The following is a 19705-nucleotide window of genomic DNA, read 5'->3' on the forward strand; positions in this document are numbered from 1 at the left end:
AGGCGATTTCGGGTCGAATTGCGAGTTCTAAAGTTGTTCATCTAGTCACTAGCTACGTGGTGATTGTGGCGGTAAGTTCTAAACCTAATTCCTTGTTGTAAATTGTTTAAGGGTTAGGGTTTGGAGTAAAGGATGAACATCAAACCCATTTATTAGTGATTTTGGGGTGTTCTTGGGTAAATTGTGTCATGAAGACTAAATGGTAACTAACCTAGGGTTTCATAGTACTAATTGATGTTTATGAACCCTAATAGGTTAGTTAATTACTAGCACACATTTATATAAGTAAATGGGTGTATTGTCTTTAAATTGGTCAAATGGGTCAAAATGGACCTAGGATAGTAATGCTTGTGATTAATGCACAAACCTAGCGTTAAAAGTTGTTTTAGGACCTAACTTGGTTAATGTTAGGGTTTTTGGCGAAAGATGACCCGATTTTAGGGTTAAGTGTTAAAATGGGTCAAGATGAGTAATGTTGACCTAGTTGGGTTAAATTGGTGAAAGATGACCCAAAGGGTGTTAACCTAGAGTTCATTCATGTGTTTGAGGTTTTGTAAGTGTTGAATTGAGTTGCTAGTCATTAGCACTCTTATGAATGATGAAAGACTTGAAAATGGGTCAAATGAGTCAAGGTTGACCGAAAGGGATGAAACGGGTATGAAATACCCTAAGTTTATTCTAGTTGAAGTTAGTAGACTATAATTCGCTAGTTTTAGTGATTAAAGTTGAGTCTTGGCCATTTATGGGCGGTTTCGGTATAGTCGAGCTATTTAATGCATATTGGGTCATTAAATGCTCAAGTGTAAGTATTGTGGTTAATTCCACTAGTTGCGTAATTGAATGTGTACTTATGTATTAGGTACGATTGCTTTGAAGATCGGAAGTGCATAATCATCATCTTGGCGCTAAGGTGAGTGGAATAATTATGCGTGTACGTATATAATGTATTTATTTGTGTGTACGAATGTGGAATTGTCGCGGTGTTTAAGACACCACATTCTAGGTAACGAGTAGTATTGTCGCGGTGTTTAAGACACTACTCATAGTATGTTTGACGAGTAGTATTGTCGCGGTGTTTAAGACACTACTCATAGTATGTTTGACGAGTGGTATTGTCGCGGTGTTTAAGACACTACTCATTGTTTAATTGACATGTGGTATTGTCGCGGTGTTTAAGACACCACATTGTCATGGGAGTGGAATTGTCGCGGTGTTTAAGACACCACTCATTGTATTGAATGAAGTGTGGATTCGTCGCGGTGTTTAAGACGCCACATTGTCGTAAGGGTGAGTTAGTCGCGGTGTTCAAGACATCACCCGGGGGATTAGTGATTACGCGGTGTGTAAGTAACACTAGTGGATGTTATGAACTCCAACGGTCTTGTAAGTACCGTTTCCCTTGTTCGAATTGGTTAACCAAGGTTGCGTGAATTATGTATTGAATGTATTTAATTATGAATCGTATGCTATTGTATTATTAGCTACTCGTGGATTTGCGGTTATGGTATATGCATAATATTGTTGTATGATTGTCGAAATGTTAAACCGAGTATGATGTTGTGTAAGTGATGCAAGTAGGTAGATTATATATGTATATGTATAATTATTTTGCTCACTAAGCTTTGCTTACCCTCTCGTTGTTTACCTTTTTATAGGTTCGTGTGTGGATAAGGGTAAGGGCATTACCTTGGATTGAGTTTCCCGCTTTGATGATTAGGAAGCGCTTTTGGTTTATGGCTTGGAGTTTGACCGAGGCTTGGGTAGTTTAACCCCAAACACCATGCTCATTGTGTCGTTTGGCAATTAAACTTTTTGTGGTCGAAACTCTTATTTGTATTTTACACTTAGTGGTATTTTGGGCACGTGTGGGCCCCACTTTGTAAAACTCGCTCAAACCTTAGTTATGTGCTAGTTTTACATATATTAATGTACGGTTAAAAGCGTTTTGGCTAAATGTGTCGGGAAGTCGCTCATCTTTTTCGCATTAAAGGCAACCGGCAACAGCCAGCTTTTGCGCGGCGCGCAAGCTGGGGCGCGCGGCGCGCAAACAGTCTTCCAGCAAAATTTTTTTTTTTTTTGCTAAAATTTAACGAGGTTTAGTCGGTGGTTGGTTTGGGTTGTCACAAGTGGTATCAGAGCATGGTCTAAGGGATTTAGGTGACTTGAGATAGGCGCCTAGACTTAGACTTTTGTGTGTGCATTGTGCGGGACGTGTAGGACTTTGGGTCGGACCGGGACTTGGTTAGCACATAGAATTATATGAACTAATCATGCGTTATTTGTTTGTGTTGTGTAGCGATCATCAAGCGAAATGGACGTTGTACTAGCGAGTTAACGCGACGTGCTCGCGTAGTAATGATTAGCTACCCTTACTACGGGTGCAAATCGTGTCAAACAAGCGATGTACGACGATTGTTAAGCAAGATGGGGTAGTGTGGCATATGTATATATATATATATATATATATATATATATATATATACATACGTGTTATATCTTTTCGTTTCATTGGTTAATCTATTTTGTTTCTTAAGAATGAAGATGGAAGATGAATACGGAACGGAAGGGTCTACTAATGAAAAGAAGAACGAATTAGCGGTAATGGTTGAAGCCGAGATTGAACAATGTGTCTCGGGTGTCGCCAACGGAGTTGGCCAAGTAGTCAAAGAGTCAATCGAAGGACGGGTAATCGAAATGGTCCGAGACCAAGTGACGAAGGTCGTAAGGGAAGAGTTTGAGAAGAGGTTTCCTAAACCTCGAGGTAGGGGTGACGAAGATGTACATGCAAGGCTAGAGCCACATGGTACTTCGGGTAAAAGGAAAAGAGGTACGCCTGAAGGCGTAGAGTATGTGAAAAAGAAGAACAAGGGAAGTTACACATCTAGATGTTTCAATTGTGGTGTTAGGGGCCACAAGATATGGGAGTGCACGTTGCCGAGAAACGAAAACAGAATGTGCTACCATTGCCATACAGAGGGACACCGAAGGTCGGAGTGTCCCGAGTTGCTCAATGATCAAGGTAGAAGTGTAAATGAGGCGTCTAGTAGCATGAGGAAGGTAGTAACAGGCTCCGGTGGGTCTAAGTGTTACAATTGTGGGCAACGGGGGCATAAGTCTCGCGATTGTCCGTCGGGTAAAACTGTATGTTTTTATTGTTGGAAGGAAGGGCACCAAAGGTCTGAGTGTCCCGATTTAGCTAGTAATCAGACTAGGAGGTTTGGAGGTTGGGTGCTTACGTGTTTTAAGTGTGGAGGACGAGGCCATTTGGCACGGGATTGTACGGGTACACCTTTGAGCACGATCAAGTGCTTTGCTTGCCAGAAGGAGGGACATCGAAAGTCAGAGTGTTCGGAAGCGTTTGCCGATCGGGTTAAGAGGTTAGAGCGTGAGTATTCGATGGGTGGTGAAGCACCGAGCGATGTTGTTTCAGGTACCTTCACTTCTCGATGCAAATATGCCTTACTATTATTGATGTTGTGTGCCAATGTATTCGGTTATGAAATTGAGACCTAAATCTCATTACCAAACCTAATAAGTTTTAAGCGAACGTATATTTTAACCGTACCCTTAAGGGCGCGGGGCTAGTGATAAGATGACAGCGCACTAGGGTAGCGTTTGAGTCATTGACTCATGTGAATGCGACTTGAGGGGCGAATGCATTAGTGTAAATACGTGGTATTGTTACGGGTAGCATTCCTAACGGAATTACCCTACGTTGGAGTTGGGATCGTCGACCGCAGGGCGTAAGACTTGGTGCAACCAAGCATTCCTTAATGTTTGGGAAATGTTTTCTACTAAGCCATGGAGACGGGCTTTGGTTTTGGATGTTAGGGCGTGTTCGTCTTCGTGTGGAAAATTGATGAGCTATAGCAATGGGATTATTGCAAGTGCAAGGTTGTGTATATCGTGGTAAACTCTACGTTTAAAGAGTTTAAGGTTAGGTTAAATTCCTTCGTATGCTCGGGGTTGGAGCAAGGTTTTGGTGACGTGCGTATTAAGAGATGCAAGACGGGTGAACCTCGTCTCTCTTATAGGAATTACGATAATGCGATTTGGCGAATTAGTTGTTAGGTTAGTGGTCACTCTTCCTGCGAACGCGAATATGTGTTTATCGTCGGGATTTATTGTTAAGGATGAATTCGCGAGAATTCGAGAACTATGACCAATGTGGACATCGATGGTGTATGTGGATAAGTGGACCTCCCACGGGATGCTATTATTCCACGATGTGGTTACGGAACAGAGTCCTAAGTGGGGGAGTTATACTCTCGCACGAAGGTGCTCTATTGTAATGTTATTTTGGATGACGTTCGTATGGATACGAAGCTAGTGTTGACACCTACATTGGTCGACGGTGGCAAAAGTACAATTTGGAATAAATTGTGCTTATGGTTTTGGGTTCAAATTACCACCAAGGTGGTAATGTGGAAAATCTCCTTGGGAGATAATTGATGTATTCGACGAGTAAGGTAAGGTCCCTCGGTTAAGGGATGTGCGTACCGGATTCTCTTCTAGGGGATTATTGTTGCGCCTATGCGCAATATGGGTTGTTTTTGGCTCGATTGTGTTAGCCGTTTGGTTACCTTGGAAATGGCATAATGGGACTTTGAGAAAGGGCACGATGCCTCATTATCGTATACTTTGAGTGATAGTTACACAATAGCCATTATTGTGTATTACGAGATGGTTACATGTAAGTATTTATTTGGGGTTATCTCTAGGTTGACCGCGTTTGACTAGTAATAGGTGATGAGTGATATCCGGGAGGATTAGCTATTCGTTAACCACTCTTGGTTGTGGTTGGTGGTGAGCGGTTTTCGGAAAGAACCGTTACTCGTAGGTTTATGATGTTAATTGCCCGTGTAAATTGTGCACTTAGCCGTTTTGTGCACATGGTGGTGAGTAATAGTCGTTTTCGACATCAGCGGTTTTTGGTCGCTTGCTTACGATTTTACGATAGTTGTGAACTAGTCGTGGTTGCGCGCTACTAAGAATGTTGAGTAATAAGTGTTATCCGTAAGGATTTTCTTTTGTCCGGTCTTCATTCGTTTGGGTCGTTGACCTTGGGTTGAGATTTTGGTTGTTTTTAGCATTGTACTAGGTAAGAGTACGCTAAGGGTACGTGACGGTTGAGTTCGGTTGTTTTTGGCATTGGTATCTCAGTACGAGGTCGGTTGAGTTTTTCCTGAAGAAAGGGATTTTAATAAATCGCGAGTGACGAATCAATTTTAGTGTTGACTCTTAGGGGAGGATTGCATAGAAGAGTGGAAAGGGTACGTGGCGTTCTCGCATATTCTGAATTATCGTTATAGACTTCGGAGGTTGTGTGTATTGCACGTTTCGAAACGCATGCAAATGAGTATTTAGTTTTGGGTCAATCGGTGGGTTAATACGTATTGTGATGGAAATCGGATCGTAACGTTGTTGAATACCATAGAGTGTGGTTCCGGGTGGTTAAGTGACGTGGATCACGAGGACGTGATCGATTCTAAGTGGGGGAGAGTTGTAAGACCCGTGTATTTTATTGTGAACATGTAATTATAAGTGATTCGGATGGTGGGGTTTCGTTACATAATTTAAAACGAGGAAAGAAGCTGATCTGGGCGGGTACGCGCCGCGCGACCCACTCGCGCGCCGCGCGAAATCGAGCTGACAGCTCACCTCTTTTTTATTTAATTTATGGCATGGGCATTTTGGTAAAATCACATGGAATCCGAACTAAAGGCCATAAGATCAGTTTATGGAGTGTTATAGCTTCATTACCACCAACCTTATCTCCTTCCACCTAAACTTTAGAGAGAGAGAGATACTTAGTGAGAGAAAGCTTGAATCAAGGAAGAAGGAGGCGATTTCGGGTCGAATTGCGAGTTCTAAAGTTGTTCATCTAGTCACTAGCTACGTGGTGATTGTGGCGGTAAGTTCTAAACCTAATTCCTTGTTGTAAATTGTTTAAGGGTTAGGGTTTGGAGTAAAGGATGAACATCAAACCCATTTATTAGTGATTTTGGGGTGTTCTTGGGTAAATTGTGTCATGAAGACTAAATGGTAACTAACCTAGGGTTTCATAGTACTAATTGATGTTTATGAACCCTAATAGGTTAGTTAATTACTAGCACACATTTATATAAGTAAATGGGTGTATTGTCTTTAAATTGGTCAAATGGGTCAAAATGGACCTAGGATAGTAATGCTTGTGATTAATGCACAAACCTAGCGTTAAAAGTTGTTTTAGGACCTAACTTGGTTAATGTTAGGGTTTTTGGCGAAAGATGACCCGATTTTAGGGTTAAGTGTTAAAATGGGTCAAGATGAGTAATGTTGACCTAGTTGGGTTAAATTGGTGAAAGATGACCCAAAGGGTGTTAACCTAGAGTTCATTCATGTGTTTGAGGTTTTGTAAGTGTTGAATTGAGTTGCTAGTCATTAGCACTCTTATGAATGATGAAAGACTTGAAAATGGGTCAAATGAGTCAAGGTTGACCGAAAGGGATGAAACGGGTATGAAATACCCTAAGTTTATTCTAGTTGAAGTTAGTAGACTATAATTCGCTAGTTTTAGTGATTAAAGTTGAGTCTTGGCCATTTATGGGCGGTTTCGGTATAGTCGAGCTATTTAATGCATATTGGGTCATTAAATGCTCAAGTGTAAGTATTGTGGTTAATTCCACTAGTTGCGTAATTGAATGTGTACTTATGTATTAGGTACGATTGCTTTGAAGATCGGAAGTGCATAATCATCATCTTGGCGCTAAGGTGAGTGGAATAATTATGCGTGTACGTATATAATGTATTTATTTGTGTGTACGAATGTGGAATTGTCGCGGTGTTTAAGACACCACATTCTAGGTAACGAGTAGTATTGTCGCGGTGTTTAAGACACTACTCATAGTATGTTTGACGAGTAGTATTGTCGCGGTGTTTAAGACACTACTCATAGTATGTTTGACGAGTGGTATTGTCGCGGTGTTTAAGACACTACTCATTGTTTAATTGACATGTGGTATTGTCGCGGTGTTTAAGACACCACATTGTCATGGGAGTGGAATTGTCGCGGTGTTTAAGACACCACTCATTGTATTGAATGAAGTGTGGATTCGTCGCGGTGTTTAAGACGCCACATTGTCGTAAGGGTGAGTTAGTCGCGGTGTTCAAGACATCACCCGGGGGATTAGTGATTACGCGGTGTGTAAGTAACACTAGTGGATGTTATGAACTCCAACGGTCTTGTAAGTACCGTTTCCCTTGTTCGAATTGGTTAACCAAGGTTGCGTGAATTATGTATTGAATGTATTTAATTATGAATCGTATGCTATTGTATTATTAGCTACTCGTGGATTTGCGGTTATGGTATATGCATAATATTGTTGTATGATTGTCGAAATGTTAAACCGAGTATGATGTTGTGTAAGTGATGCAAGTAGGTAGATTATATATGTATATGTATAATTATTTTGCTCACTAAGCTTTGCTTACCCTCTCGTTGTTTACCTTTTTATAGGTTCGTGTGTGGATAAGGGTAAGGGCATTACCTTGGATTGAGTTTCCCGCTTTGATGATTAGGAAGCGCTTTTGGTTTATGGCTTGGAGTTTGACCGAGGCTTGGGTAGTTTAACCCCAAACACCATGCTCATTGTGTCGTTTGGCAATTAAACTTTTTGTGGTCGAAACTCTTATTTGTATTTTACACTTAGTGGTATTTTGGGCACGTGTGGGCCCCACTTTGTAAAACTCGCTCAAACCTTAGTTATGTGCTAGTTTTACATATATTAATGTACGGTTAAAAGCGTTTTGGCTAAATGTGTCGGGAAGTCGCTCATCTTTTTCGCATTAAAGGCAACCGGCAACAGCCAGCTTTTGCGCGGCGCGCAAGCTGGGGCGCGCGGCGCGCAAACAGTCTTCCAGCAAAATTTTTTTTTTTTTTTTGCTAAAATTTAACGAGGTTTAGTCGGTGGTTGGTTTGGGTTGTCACATAAACCTCGTGGATATTGCCATATTTTTTGAAAACATCCCATAAGTCCGTTGAACACCAGTGTTCGGGAAAGTTGTGGAAGAGGTATGAAGTAATTCTAGACTTGTCGATCGGTTTTGGCAATTGATTTGTTTTAGAATTATTCGCATCTGGAAAAGGCTTGCCATAACGATTGATAAGGTTGGTGGCTGATTCCCGTATTTTGAAGTTGTTGTATAATTGATTGTAGGATGAGTTTAACCTTGTCGAGTGATGATTGAGACCAGATTTGGATCGGACAAGGTGGGTTGGATTCTGCTGGTTATTGTAATTAGGGTTAGGGTTTTTTGAAGGTGAGTTTTGCTTATTATGATCAATTTTAACCCAAATACCCTGATTGATAGGCTGATATCGGATATGCTTGTTATCAGCAAAGAAAGATTGTTTCGACTGGGATTGGTTGTTCGATGCTTTTGGTGTAAAAGGGGATGTCGGTATGTTTGACATGATAAAAGAGTATTTCGGTTTAAATCAAAAGATAAACAGAGAAGGTGCTATTAATAAGGTTCCTGAACAAACCAAAGAGAAAGCAAAAAAATCTAACAACAGAAATAGAAACGCATGTCACAGTAATGGTGGATCTGAATCTAAAAACAAGCCGATTACTAAGGAGGAAAAGATTAATCAGAATTCAATAAGAGAAACCGTTCTAATAATCAAGAAATGCAAGATCGATTTTTTTTTTTTAATCAAAGGCACACTTTGGATCTTCATCTAGAGGTTTCGAATTTCAGATCTAACCTGAGAGTTGTTGCGGTCTTAAGATCTTCATCTAGAACCTTGTGATAAATTAAACCTTAACATGTACTTCGTAATTCGGGTACTAGCAGATTCCACGAAAAATGATAGATCTACCTTGTGACAGATGGATCCGGCATCAAATCGGCATGCCGTGAAATTTAATGCTGTTAGTTGATTGAAGGGTTTTAAGAAGAAATGAAAACTGTGTGTGGCTGAACAAAGGATCTTAAACGATGAATGGAGTGGTACGCTCTGTTTGATTAACTCATGTTTGATAATGAACAACCCATCTTATACTTTTTTTGACAAAAATTACTTTCAAAACACACTCTTCCCCCTAGATAACCTTGCGTGTTCGATAGTTGTGAAAAGATCATTATCGATTGCAAGTAAAAGATATAAAAAATACATACATTGGCAGCCTTCAGTAGGTGACAACGTCTTCAATATAGATTTGACTAATGATCTATCTACTCTATATATTCTAACAAAGTCATATATATATGTCATATTTTAATAAAATCCATTAAATAAACAAATCCCGGCCCTTAAAAGAGTATACTCTTGATTGATCTAATGACCACCATTTATCTAATATCAGAATACTCTCTCTTATGTTAGAGTTAAGTCTGATGTTAGATTTAAGTGTATTTCCAAAACTACCCATCTGCCTAATCAAAGAAAACCGTTCTTTCCATCCATCAAAAACGAAAAAACCGATTACACATAAAACCCTTCATCTATCAATTGAACAAAACAAAAAAAAAAAAAAAAAAAAAAAAAATTGTTAAATCAATAATTCTGTATTTCTTGAAATCCAATACCTAAATCAATTCTAAATCCAAACCCTAATTTAGTTTATTCTCTGTCAATTTGGGTTTCTTGGTTTCCGTCAATTTCGGATTTTTAACTAAGAAAGAATTATTTTGTTTCGTTCATTTAGGTTCTGATTATGTTTAATAAAAAATAATGGTGGGTTCGGAGGTTTTAATTTCACCAAAGCAACATGGGGTTACGAAACCCTTATCATTAGTTGAACCATCTGTTGCTAATTTACTTAGAACCAAGAAACTGAATCAGGTTTGATTATTTAATGATTTTATCTTTAAATAATATTTTTTATGATTAAATTCGTTCTTTTTATTGAAGTTTTTGGTAGATGCTGGACTATATGAAAGTAAAGAAGACACTGCTAGGGTTTATGCATTTCAGTTATAATAGGTATTTATTTAATTGGTACACTTGTTTTATTATCACTTTTCTTTCTTACTGTCACCTGCTTTTGTTGAAAATTATGCTCATCAATTGTTTGATGAAAACTATTTTGATACTAATTTTATCTGTACAAGCATCTTTTGGCTCATTCCAGTGTTCAGATTGTAGATGTTACAGAGAATGATGTATTAGATCACATAAGTTTCATGGAAGAAGCTATAAAGGGTGAAGAAGGATTGGCAAATTTCAAGGTTTGTCATTTCTTCTGTTTATTTCTAAATATTCAACATTCATAATTATGTTATACATGAATACTATTGGTCGTATTGAAACTTCAGTTTACATTTATAACGTTGAAACAACCGTTGCAATTATAGAACCCGAATTATCTTTGTCGGTAGATGATCTTAAGATATCGATATATGTGCTAAGGTTTTACTGATGGGAAAATAAATCACAACGGGCAATCTATAAAGCGGAAACAAACATCCGTTTGACAAATACTTTCCCGACCCGTATGAAACTGTGAGGATGCAAACAAATAAATTATACCAAATGCAATTCAAATCAGCCCCAAAACAACAATATAAAGAATAATCGAGCAAACACAAAGACACGAGCTTTTTACGTAGAAAAACCTCTCAAAACGAGAGTAAAAAAACCACGGGACCCGTAGGCCACTTAAATTCCACTATCACCAACAAGAGAGCAATACAATAAGTCTTCTCTAGATCACTAGAGGCATACAACATCATCATACTCTTGAACTACAACAATCAACAAGTATATGAAAATCTAAAGACAAAAGAGGAAATTCGTCAACCAAAAACTGCTACTGTTTGACCGGCTGTAACTCGAGTTAGAGACCACTTGAGACGAATTCAACGGTTGAAAACCTTGGCCCAGATGTAAGGAACACGCTGTCCAAAAATGGTGAATATTCAACGGTCGGATCTCCGGGGATCGTCCGATTTGTGAGCTGCAGTCTTCAAAAACGGGAATTGGGGTTTCTCTCTTTTTCTTAATCTATCCACTCTCTTGTGTGTCAAATGGCTGCACAAAATCCTTATAAATAATGCCCTAAAGATACAAGGCCAAGGAAACCTTGTATGGGCCTAGTTGTTGGCATTGGGCCTTCCTCATAATTGGAAACCCAAACTAAAACCCAACATTTACATGCCCTTTAAATGAATACAATAGCACCTTTTGCGTGTCAAGTAACTTTCTTAATCTACTTTGTCTATGAGTAACATGTTATATTCTTTACTTTAGAATCTTAACTTCGTGTGTTAGTGCACTTAAACAACACTTTGTATGCTACATTTACATGGACTTGTGGAGTGGTATGTCCAATTAAATCAAGAAATATATATTTTACTGTTTCATGTGTCCAAACCATTTATATCTATCAACAAATTCTGAATTGTAGCAACTAATCTTTTGTTTAGTACGACCATTTAAAAGGGAGATTGTTATTGTAGACTGTAAATCATCATAAAATGTTATATACATAAATGTTTCTGATTATGTATAAAATGTTTCTGATCATCGTGTAGATTACTTGATATATAAGTTATATACATAAATTTAAATACTCGAACGTAGTTTCATAATTAATTAGAATCCCTTTATCTGATTACAGTTTATAAGAATTTTTAGGAACTTTATTTTAGAGTTTATAAACTAATCGTCAATTGTAGACCAAGTTGACTGGATTTTGTATCAATTTGGTATTACGTGATCCAAAACCTGTGAACTCATAGATTTAAATATCATATTTCTTTTACAGTTAAATTTGTGTTAAGGTCTTTATCATTGGTTTTACTTCGAGTATAAGCTAATTTGGCATTGTAGAAGTTTATTAGCAACATTTTCATTGAAACTGTGATATGAAGATGCTCAATCCAGTATCAGAACGACATGTGTATTGATATGAACTGGCTGAGTTTATCATAGTATATTGAATTTTATGTGAACATAAAAACACAGGTACTTTAGGAAGTGATAGCAAGGAGGAGCCTGGGAGAAGCCTGCTGGACATTTCAACTTCAATTCAGTGGAAATGGATCAGAGTAATTCATCTTATACTTTTTGTTGAGTTTCATTGTTTCAGTAGCTTTATCTCTAAACTGGATAAAATTCTGCAATGTGATGTAAAATAATTCGTTTTTGTTCGCTTAACTATGTCCTTTACAGACTATATGCTTATCGTGATTGTCGCAAATATATGATTAAAGGATTAGAACTGTAATTAAGTTTCAACTGTGTAAACTCAAGATTTATTTAAATGAGGTCGTGATGAAATCAAACTTCCTTTACTGTTATGCCTCTTCTTTAGTAGATGGTATGTTAATGTTTACCAACGAGCTATTTTGTGTTTTGCATTTTCCCATTTCCTGTTCCGTTAGCTAATATTGTCATGTTTCTTAGTTAATTGTCTGTGATATATGATTTATGTTTTTTTTGTCCGAGAAATATCACTTTTGGAGTTTTAACTTAACATAAATAGGTGCGGAAAAAGTTGCAGATAAAGATGGTTGAATTATCTAGGACCCAATATAAAGCATGGAGGATTTTTCTGAAGAAGATAACATCATTTGCAGCCTGTATATTAGCATTGACAGCAAGTATATGACTGTTCTCGTACATATTGAAATCATTGTTCGTCATCTGAACGGTTTATTCGCGCCTTCAACCTGAAGGTAGACATCTATTTTTTTTTTATTTGCTGCATATATGGCGTGGATATTCTGTTTGTGGTTTTAGGTTTAGACTGCCCTATGCAAAACTACCAGATCCTAACAATGATCCTTTGATCCTTGCGGTTATAGGGTGTCTCAGAGATGACGATGATGATGATGCTCGAGCCCACGTGGTTCATGATCAGGTAATGAAAGCATATGTATAAATGGTCCGCCCGAACGATATGATATTTCGGGCAGCCTACAAAACCAGTTCTCCTTTTAGAAACCAGCGTAAAGATTTCGTTTTCGATAAGGTATTTTAAAAAGTACCTAAAACACCAATTTGAAAAATGCAAAATCATCTGAATAAATTAGCACCTCCTATCATTTTGCAGGGTTTACTTTCATTTTATAAGTTTTTTTTTTTCTAACAGTTTAGTTTATAATATTGCGATAAAAGAACAACTGAAACCTTGAAGGATTATCATTGAGGTGATGGTGTAGAGGTGTCTAAATGTCTAATGTAAACTCATTTTTTGTAAAAAGAACAGCTGAAACCTTATCAAAACAATTCTAGATTAGCAGAAGAAATATGATACATCCTTGGTGTAATATAAACTCATTTTTTGTTTGCCAAAATGATAAAGATAGTATTTTTACTTTCTCATTATTATTTAGAGTGATATAATGCTCATTAATGTACGTTGGTACTTTGTGGTCATGACACATTTTAATACGTCACTTAAAGTTTTTAGTAACTTCTTAAAGATTGTTAGTATACTTGAAGAATGGATGATCATAGTGTTGCTAACAAGAAGTTTGTTGAGGTGATGTGCATCATCTGTATGTTTGCATCCTTTTCATATTGATGAATTAATGAATCAATTGTATCTTCATTTTAACCTTATGCAATATATGCATTACATGTAAAATGAAATGTGATCATTTTATGTTTGTGTATTTCTATTTACGAGTTACCTGATTGATTTTTCTTGAATTGAATGTTGTTTTTGCTGACAGTATGGAGTCTAGAAGGAGGAATTGAAGTTGGTCATTATCTACTTTGAGGGGTTTAACCGTTTACACATTCTAAATGTCTTTCGTATGTTTATTTCTTGCTTATATGTATTAAATTTTGTATCTTTATTTAATGCTTCATGTGATTTTTTTAAGATAAAATTATTTTTCTATGTTCCCGTTGAACATAGTATTACTTTTGTTGATGTTTGACTATTTTTTGTTAGATTAGAATGTTTTGTTGCATTAAATTTTTCTTAGTAACTATTAGTACAATGATAAGGTCGTCACCAAACCAAAGTATTTGTTAAAAGAAACTGGTTATTCAAAACATCATAATAAGCAAATTACTTGTCAATGTATATGTTTTCATAATAATGATTTCAAATAGTATCTTCTGGTCCAAACCCGCAAGGTTGCGGGTTACACTAGTAAATATATATTGCATAAAGCTACGACATTTTGCGGCACCGTCATTACAACTAAACAAATTAATTATATTTAAAAAAGTAATATCAATTTTATTTATATTTTAGCGGCAACATTGAGGAGTCACATGTCACCACTATACAATTATAAAAAAAATTGACATTAACCTGCTAGTTTTACAGCTTCCTGCCCGAAATTCTCAGGCTCTCTTCATGTAAATGAAATCCGTTTTATAATTGGTTTCTTAACATGTACGGACGTCATCAATCTATAAATCTTCTACGGAGTATATCAGAATCCTTCTCCACGTGTCTCCTAATTATCCCCTGCTAATGACATACTAATTTGCGATTAAAAGTTGATTAATTAACACAAATTACATAAAAATTACACCTGTCATAATCCAGGATCGCCTAACACTCTGCAGACGTTCTGAAATTAGGGCTTATACTACTTTTTCAAATTAGGGTTAACCAAAAATTATACGCTCATGGCTCTGCATCTCTCCGATTCCTATTCATCTCCAACAAAATCATTTAATGCCCTCTGTCTTATACGATTATTGCTCAATCCGCCACACGCTGCTACTGTCTCCTCCTCCACCGTCGCCGCTGATGTTACCACCGATACCATTCCCCGTCATCCGCCACTCTTTTTTTAACCGGCTCCTGTTTCTCTGAAATTGATAAAGTAAGATTCTTTGTTTCACTTTCATTTAGGAATTTATTGTTAGTTTTGATTTCGGTACCTATATCGTATTATTGTTAGGGTTTTCGTTGTTTACAAAATCATAAAAATTACATGAATAAAATTGGGGTACTGTCACCATTTAGTTGGAATTTATAAATTTAGTTAGAATTTATAAATCTCAAAATTAATTATTAAATTGGGGAGAGAGAGGGACGGGGGATGGGGGATTTGTGGGTGGGGTTGGGGGGGGGACGGTATACGTACTTTATGCCTACATACTTTAAATACATGTCAAATTGAGGGTTCGGAATCATAATTCATAATAATAAATAATCTGGTTGTCTCAATTTCTCTTCAGGTGCGATTTTTATTCTGTAATTAGATTTTAAATTGGGAAACAAATAAAGTTAGGCTTTTGTCACCGATTATTAAATTTGCATACAGAAAAGTAATCGTTTAGTTTTGGATTTGAAGCAAAAGGGAAAGCAGTTAAGTATGGCTGATTGGGAGAAGAAACAAGTGGTGTTTGTGGTCGAAGGCACTGCAGCCTTAGGTCGTTATTGGCATAGCATTCTCAACAATTATGTTTGCAATATTATCAGGTATATTACGCTCGCTCGCGCTCTCTATTATTTATTTATTTATTTTGTGATATTTAATGTGAATTCGTTGAAATTAAGTTCTGGATTGATTGATTGATTCTGTATTACTGTTTTGCACACAATCTCTATCAGGTTTATTACTCTAATTTTTGTGATTTTTCAATTGAATCTGTTGAAATGAAGGTCTTGATTTTTTGTTTGAATAATTAAAAGCGATGTATTGTTTATACCTAAATTTTGTGACCAAATATGTTGTTGATGTGAGAAAATTATATGAGATAGTTGTGGGTGTGGGTGTATGTATGTTATTAGATGTAAGCAGAATATATAATATATATTTACATATGTAAACTCAAGGCCTTGAGCTCGTGTGTTGACTTGCAATGTTTGTTTGCCTTTATTTTCAGAATTTTTCGTGATAATGGATCTTCTTCTGCAAGTGCATTTAACTCATTATTTTGTTTTGTTTTGTTTTGCTGTTACTATTTATTTATATTTATATTTTAATTCGGTGTGTGTGTGTACTCAGGAGGATGAAGAGAGTCTTAATAATGCTGATTTTGCTGTTGTCGTATTCAAGGCTGCTGGTGGATCTTCTGGTTGTGTGTTTACTTACTTATTCATTCACTTTTCTTTCTTTATTTCCACCTATCCTAATATTATGGGTTCATTGTAAATATAACATATGTTATTTCATCAATCTCGTCTTCTTTGTTGTAGCTACTTTGTCGTTACATAATTCAAAGTGGACAAACGATGCGAATTGTGCAATGAAGTGGCTATGCACTATCAATTTCAATTCTGATGCCGTCTTTTCTGATACTGCAACTGCTCATGGACTTTATCAAGCTCTAATGGTATGTGATGTCATCTTGTGACTTTGTCCTACTATGTTTTTTTATACCCCTTTCAGACTAACTAACTAACTAACAATTTCTGGTTTTATAATGAATGACACAAAATCAGATGTTTCATTCTTCAAATGAAAGAAGCCCAAATGGCCATCTCCAAAAGCATTGCATCCTTATCGCTACATGTAATCCAGATTCTTCTCCTCATTTTCTTGATGTGGTCAAGCTTTTTCAACAGGTATTTAATTTATCAACAATGGAGGATTTGTTTTAGTTGTATGTAAGTTTAATGTTATATTAAAAAGGTTATATTCCAAACACCAAGTTTCTAATCCTTTTCTTTTCAACAGTCGAATGTTTCTCTATCCTCAATATACGAATCAAAGCTTCCAAAACAAAGAGCAATTTGGAACGTGGTAACTAAGCAATCAATATAAATATATTAGAAAATATCACCTTCAATAACCGTATTTGTTGTTCTGTGTTTGTTAATTAATCGTGCTTTGATGACAACGTACTTAAAGGGTGAAGTTAACCCCTCTGATACTGGCATTGAAACTGTTACACAAAGTTTGCATCATGTGAGTCTCAATGCTGCTGGGGAATCAAAAGATGATACACGTTATGTGAAAGTATGGGAGGTAATTAGTGAAATGGCATTTTATTATTATTATTTTTTTTATATATATTCTGTAAAATATGAATATATTCATTGGATTAATTGTTTGGTTGTGTGGATAATGAGGGAATTTCCCTTGCAAAACGCACACTGGCTATTTCATACTTTCTTTCTGTTTTCATGATATCTCGCGATTATTAAGTGATATCAAATATTGTATTACTGTAATAAAGTAGTGTGGATGATAATGCAGGGAGACTTATATGCTGTGCCGCCAGTCAACCGTTTCTTACTTACCAGAGTACATGTATGCCTCACATCTTCTCATATATATATATATAATTATTATTTGCAACACATATATCATCCTCCACTCAACTCATATATTAATATTAATGATTTATTTTTTCTCCTTGACAGGCTTACATGCGTCTGGCATCCTCTAAGTTGTAAGTGCTTTTTATTTACTTTTCAAAATAACAGCTAAATAGAAACCACTAATAATAAAATACTTGTCTTTATTTTTACTAATGTATATTTCAATACTCTCTTTCAGTGTTGAAGATTGGCCATCGTCAATTGAAATCGCTTATCTTTGTCGTATCAACACCGAAAGCTTGCTAAAGTATGATCAATCAGATCTCTACATGCACTTTGTCTTGTTTATTGATGTCTTGTCTCCACAAGATATACCAACTTATCTCATTTGTCATTTTATTTTATTTGTTATTATTATTATTATTTTGCAGGAAACTTGTTGGAAACCCACATCTTGTTGTTTTCTATCCGATGGATTCTCATCCAATACTTAGTAAAATGCAGAGGCATAATCTTGTAAGACAAAACATTTTCCCACGCACTTGCTTGAATTATTATTAGTATTAATTATTTATTATTATTATTATTAATTAATTTAATTAATTAATACTCCGTAATAATAAATAATAAATAATTAATTAATAATAATATCCTTATCCATTAGTGGGTGGTGTGCATGTAATGCTATACCTGGCAAACGGGTCAGGTTGGGTTGATTTGGGTAACGGGTCAAAACGGGTTTGGGTTGAAATGGGTCATGGGTCAAATGGGTAAAAAATTTAAACGGGTCAAATTGGGTCAGGTTGGGTTGGTTTGGGTAATGGGTCGAAACAGGTCATGGGTCAAATGGGTAAAACGGGTAAAACGGGTCATATACTTTTATATTGGATTTTTTTACATTTATTATATTATTTTAGTTATTATTATGTATTATTTATTATTTATTATTTATATATATTTTATACATAAAAACATATAAATATACGTAATAAATGATGTAAACATGAATACTTTTATAAATAAAACTTGTTATGGTCGATCCAATTGACCCATTCACAAAACCCATTTGACATGTCACTATTGAGCTTTAGGATTTGATACCCATTTGACCCGTTTCTTTATATTTAGTATATGACTCAATAGGTTGAAGAGAAACTCATTGGAACTTTTTTTTTTTGGGTTTTAGTTTACATTGTTGGACCTAATTTTTCTCAAGAACCAATTGACCTGAAAGTTTAACCCAATTGACCCAAATTTGAGGATATGGGTCTCAATTGCCAGGTGTACCCAAGATGGACAAGTATAATATTTCTGCACTTGCACTTTAATTTATATGAGGCTCACAACTTGTAGTAAATTCTCCCTAATTTGTGCAGTGTGGAGTCGTAAAGTTACCGTCACAACTCATGTTTTTCATCGTCACAGACAACCCATCTCGCTTTCTCGGATATTTTTATCCTGTAGTAAGTTGTGTTTATTTATTAGGTATTATTTAACATTTTTATTTTTATGTTATCGTTACTGTTCTGTTTATTTAGTCTTTACAAATTTTTTGTATAATATATCGTTTCGTATTTTTTGAACCAGGCTCCCCAGCAGCAAGAGATCCTGTTTAAGAAATGGAAGGAACATGGTTACAAAATACGGAGTAAAATTAGTTTATCGGGTTAATGGTATTTAGCATATTTGTCATCTAGTATATTATATACAGAGTATCTCCTTAGAAAGTACAATTTATTAAATTATTTTGAATGATTTTTCTAACGGCATGTCTAAATTATTACTCTATTAATTAAAAATGTGTAAAAATATTTTATGTATAAATTGTTATTACCTTTAAGCCACTTCATATCAAGAAACAACCAGACCCGTTAACGATTGTGAGTGGGTAACGAAGATATGCACCAGGTTGCGAGTCTGATCAGCGAAACATTTGTGGGACCCGCATCTGATTTTTTTTTTTTTTTTTTTGCCTTCTCTTTTGAATTGAAACGGTAACAAATTTAATGATGTGTTTCTTTTAAAACCAATATATTTAACCAATTATAAATAGAAACCATTACAAAGCCATTTTATACGACCATTTAATACAATTTCAGTACCATTTCATACATTTTTACTATCATTTCATACAATCTCTCTACCATTTCATCCAAAAAAATGTCTCAACCAAACAAATTTTTTTTTTTTCAACCATATGTTCGACAATCTAATCCCTTTACCAAATAATACGTCATCAAATCAAGCTAACATTCTTCTTCTTCAAGTCAAACTAGATTTTTTCACAATTCACACCAAATCAAAACGCATTCTATCAATAAAAATTTATTTACCCACCACAACATCTACCAAATCCACAACAAATACAATGTCACAACAACCCATACTATTCACAGCAACAATTCCCTTTTAGCCAGTAGCAATTCCTTTCACAACAACTTCATACATACCACAATCTTTAACACAATCGACTCTTGAGTACCCGAAAGACAACCCGAAATCGACCAACAAAACACTAAAAAAAAGGAAGA

The 19705-nt window shown here is 35.9% G+C and overlaps 1 protein-coding gene across 3 annotated transcripts; it reads left to right on the forward strand.

The window, feature by feature from the left end:
* The first annotated feature begins 14482 nt into the window (after window positions 1-14482).
* On the forward strand, window positions 14483-19009 carry LOC139894082 (mediator of RNA polymerase II transcription subunit 25-like). Of its 3 annotated transcripts, none has more exons than XM_071877282.1 (14): window positions 14483-14784; window positions 15259-15386; window positions 15794-15821; window positions 15916-15985; window positions 16107-16243; window positions 16353-16475; window positions 16588-16653; window positions 16762-16878; window positions 17110-17163; window positions 17277-17305; window positions 17413-17481; window positions 17606-17690; window positions 18551-18659; window positions 18762-19009. In XM_071877282.1, the coding sequence occupies exons 2-14, from the start codon at window positions 15280-15282 to the stop codon at window positions 18788-18790; spliced, it is 1023 nt and encodes a 340-aa protein (XP_071733383.1). In that variant the 5' UTR covers window positions 14483-14784; window positions 15259-15279; the 3' UTR covers window positions 18791-19009. The 3 variants fall into 3 exon arrangements, with proteins under 3 accessions (XP_071733383.1, XP_071733382.1, XP_071733381.1); XM_071877281.1 differs by having other exon boundaries at window positions 14484-14784; window positions 15143-15386; window positions 18551-18637; XM_071877280.1 differs by having other exon boundaries at window positions 14484-14784; window positions 18551-18637.
* The last annotated feature ends 696 nt before the right edge of the window (window positions 19010-19705 follow it).

The sequence above is a fragment of the Rutidosis leptorrhynchoides genome, chromosome 2 (assembly GCF_046630445.1).
Source record: "Rutidosis leptorrhynchoides isolate AG116_Rl617_1_P2 chromosome 2, CSIRO_AGI_Rlap_v1, whole genome shotgun sequence".
NCBI classification, from domain to species: domain Eukaryota; kingdom Viridiplantae; phylum Streptophyta; class Magnoliopsida; order Asterales; family Asteraceae; genus Rutidosis; species Rutidosis leptorrhynchoides.

Coding starts and splice junctions, on each gene's coding strand:
- LOC139894082 (XM_071877281.1), top strand. CDS start 15,280: ATGGCTGATTGGGAGAAGAAACAAGTGGTGTTTGTGGTCGAAGGCACT. Junction 16,476..16,587: donor TGGTCAAGCTTTTTCAACAG/GTATTTAATTTA, acceptor TCTTTTCAACAG/TCGAATGTTTCTCTATCCTC. Junction 18,638..18,761: donor TCGGATATTTTTATCCTGTA/GTAAGTTGTGTT, acceptor TTTTTGAACCAG/GCTCCCCAGCAGCAAGAGAT.